The following is a 3,769-nucleotide window of genomic DNA, read 5'->3' as shown; positions in this document are numbered from 1 at the left end:
TCGTGTGTCGTGTCTTAAAAAGCTAACGTTAAGATGTGCACAAAAGCGTCTTATGAAACAAGTACTTGATGCTAAAATAGACTTCAAACGACCCATTCAGCTTCACTCAGGTTCAATGTAATTGCATAATGTCATAAGTGATATGTCTAATGAATACGTACTGTCTCAAGAACCGTAATCCACAGAAATGACACAATTTTATCTCTAAAAATAATTTGAAGCCGCATTTTAATGCTTCAAAGTTCACCCTAAAAATTCTCATGCAAACCTGTGTGACTTTCTCTCTTCTGCAGAACACAAAAGAAGATATTTTGAAGAATGTTGGTAAGGAAACAACCCCATTGACATTCAAGCATAGACAATTCTCAAAAAAATCTTCTTTTGTGTTTCAGAGTCATATAGGTTTTAAATAACACAAGGACTCATAAATGAGAACAGAATTTTTATTTTTTGGGCAAAATATTCCTATAAAAATTATATAAGGCAGTTACAGGTGTACAAAAAAAGATTGAGATCAAATTAATAACACATGCCATTTATTGAAATTAAACATGACAATTTGAAATGTAATAAGAGAACAAAGTTTCTTTAACCAACAGAATCATAAACTAATATCATATTGCTCATATCAGCATCATTAAACTAAACTAAACAAGCTCACCCCTTAGTTCAAACGGCAAGTTTGAGTCTCTTTTACGTCTATACACCATAGAATCATAAACTCCGGCTGTAACCTCCAGATCAGGTTTGCCATACACCCGTCCCTGGTTGAGAAAAAAAAAACCATAACAGGCATCAACATTAACAAAGAGAAACTGGCAGAATCTATTACACTGAACTATTGCACCAGTGTTCTGCAACACCCATCTATTGTGCTTCTCTTATAATGAGCTTGTGTAGATCACGTATCCTTTGAATTAAGACTTGGCTTTGTGGAGAATCAGATTCATGGCTCAATTCTCAGATCAATTTGGGAATCACACGATGTGACAAGTGGTAAAAACAGATCCGGCTTGTTGTCTGTTCATGCTCACCTCATAGTAACTGGAGGGAGGTGCTGGTTGATCACTGCGGACAGGAGGGGGCAGCAGCGAGTAACCCTGCAGCTCCTCATATAGCCCCCAGCCTCTCACCTCCTCGTACTCGTGAGCGAGAGGGCTTGTGTTGTGTCTGCCATCTGAAGGGAAGGAAACTCGGCACATAAATAATTGAATTTTGCACGTTTAGTTGTATTTTTGGACTAAATGTTTAGTCTGTAAAACTAAGACTGTTACAATTATTCAACTAGACTAAAACTATACATGTGCATACTTATATATTTCATATTTTATTCTATTGAGTATCTTAATCTTAACTTCTACTCCGATTTTTTTATTTTATTAAAAAAAGTAGGCTACCACCTATACATCTGTCATTCATGTGCATACTTATATATACATATATTTAACATTTTATTCTGTTGAGTATCCACATCTTTTAATCTTAATTTTTATGTTTTTATCATTTTATTTTATTCCAAATTTATTCTAATAATGATAAATATATACTGTACGGTATTTTTAGCATTAATTCTGAGAATGAGTCACACCAAATCATGTCATGTGAATGAATGACCAATAAAACGTAACTCTGAGATAGTTTGCTCAAACACTTAAAAACTTGATAATGTCCAACAGAAAGAGAAAGAGAGAGAGAGAATATATATCTTTTGCTGTGGCAAGTGTCAATGTTACTGATGCCCATACCCATACAACACAATGTATGTTGTATACTGTGTACATACAAATGTTTTTGAAAAAGCAAAGTGCCATATACAAAGACAGTGTCATATATCTAGAGAGCAAATAATGTTGATATTCAGTCACGTAAACTCACCTTGATACTCCGGGCCTTCAGCATGAGAGTAAAGGACAGGGCTGTAGGCCTCGGTCGGGTAGTAATAATGCGAACCCTCCTGCTATTGAGATATTGTGAAAGCAAATTAATAAATATAAAAATAGAATGGAAGAATATTTTGCAGTAACATCTATTTTCTGGTGATCTATTTCACAAAGCAAAACAACCCTTCCTGATTCCAAACCCTCCATGTTTTTATATGTATCTGTATGTTTTGCTCTTTCCACCGAGTCTGTGTAAAAACTGATTTGAAGCATGCAGACTGAGCGAGCGTCCAGTGATATACCCGTCCAAAGCTCTCGTAGACGCTGCTGTCAGGCTCTGAGCCGCTGTCGACGAGGAGCGTCCGCCGTGCCGTGGAGTTGATAAGCTCTCTGCTCGCATAGCGGGTTGAGCCGCTCGCCGTGGACCTGCAGAAGCATAAAACGTTCTTCTCAACTTATTATTCTCTGCGCATCGCAACCGCGAGTTAGAAGAGAGGAGAAAGAAAAACTTCCACAACCGGGGAGGATTTCCCTGAGAGTGGATATTAAATAGACATTGAAAAAATGTATGTTGAATTTTAGAAGCGTTAAAGCAGACACGAATTCACAACTGACCCCATTTGCTTTCTGGTCTTATTGTGCATGACTTACTACCACGCGTTATTTCAAAAAAAAAAAATGTTGAGTTTCTCTTTAAGATGTTTGGCAGACCTTCTGGATGAAGCTGCGATTTAATTTGCCTCGCTATCGCCATCTATGTTTGAGACATAGAATTGCAGGTCTCTTTAAGTACGTATCGTTACGTAAAGTTCTAACAAAAAGAACAAAACAAAAAATGACTATTTTAACAAAAGATAATGTTTGCAGATAAATGAAGATAAATATTGCAACTTTAACCAACGGCCAATCAGAAACTCTCAGGTATGGCCCCATTCTAATAAGAAACACTCTCATGGTTCTGTCACCTGTAGGCTGGTTAAATAAACCCTCTGTACAGCTCTGGGGTCTATTTATGGAGACGCAAGCTCAGCAGTGTTTCTACACCATCGTGATGGCTGCTATAGCCACTAGAAGCTCAAAGCCTCATTCAGAGAGACAGTTGTACTGGAGGCCTTTTCTCAATTCCCCTCCACAATATGCTGATCTGGTGCTTGTTAGTGCACGCATCACTGTTACTTGTGTTGCAACGTAACGTGACAAGCAATACAAATCTGTTCCATGTTAATTGCATACTAGCGTGTTTGCTTTCAATGTGGATATAAAATCAGAGAATAAAGCGATGTTCCTGTGGCTCGATTGGTAGAGCATTGTGTTAGATTGTATAAAATACACACACTGATCAGCTTGTAAAATAGGGATAGTTCACCCAAATATAAAAATTCCTTCATCATTTATTAACCGTCATGTCATTCAAAACCTGTATATGATATATTTTTTCTGTGGAACAGGAAAGAAGATATTTTGAGAAATGTTTCAGTGGTTTTGTGTCCGTACAAATGCAAGCCAATGCGGCCCAATGTTGTTTGGTCACCAACATTCTTCAAAATATCTTCTTTTGTGTTTTGCAGAAAAAAGTCATACAAATTTGGCATGAGGGCGAGTAAATTATTAAGGAGTTTCATTTTTGGGTGAACTATCCCTTTAACCACCTTCTTACACATTAGCAACCCCCCCCCCCAAAACACACTGTCAACTACCTAGCAACGCCCAATCAACCACTCAAAAAGCCACATAGCAACATGCGAAAATCTACACATCTTGGCAACCTGGTGATCGCCCGAACAGTCCAGCATCACAGGTGCAAGTTTAGTACAAGCATGCATGACTTAAAACTGTAAAAACTGAGAAATTCTAGAATATCTGCATGTGTTAGCACAGCTCACCTCTCC

General features: G+C 37.6%; 1 protein-coding gene across 1 annotated transcript in view; it reads right to left on the bottom strand.

Moving 5' to 3' along the window:
* Positions 1–435: 435 nt before the first annotated feature.
* Positions 436–3,769, bottom strand: part of nphs1 (NPHS1 adhesion molecule, nephrin) — a 70,087-nt gene continuing 66,753 nt past the window's right edge. The window contains exons 26-30 of the mRNA XM_057351412.1: positions 3,764–3,769; positions 2,183–2,306; positions 1,876–1,957; positions 1,035–1,177; positions 436–764 (exon numbers count right to left, since the gene is read on the bottom strand). The exon at positions 3,764–3,769 is cut by the window's right edge and continues 40 nt beyond it. Coding sequence (XP_057207395.1) covers positions 648–764; positions 1,035–1,177; positions 1,876–1,957; positions 2,183–2,306; positions 3,764–3,769 — 472 coding nt within the window. The 3' untranslated portion in view covers positions 436–647. The remainder of the gene's footprint in view (positions 765–1,034; positions 1,178–1,875; positions 1,958–2,182; positions 2,307–3,763) is intronic.

This window comes from Triplophysa rosa, linkage group LG14, assembly GCF_024868665.1.
Source record: "Triplophysa rosa linkage group LG14, Trosa_1v2, whole genome shotgun sequence".
NCBI lineage: Eukaryota > Metazoa > Chordata > Actinopteri > Cypriniformes > Nemacheilidae > Triplophysa > Triplophysa rosa.
Note: the sequence above shows the minus strand (reverse complement) of the source record. Positions and strands in the feature narration are given on the sequence as shown.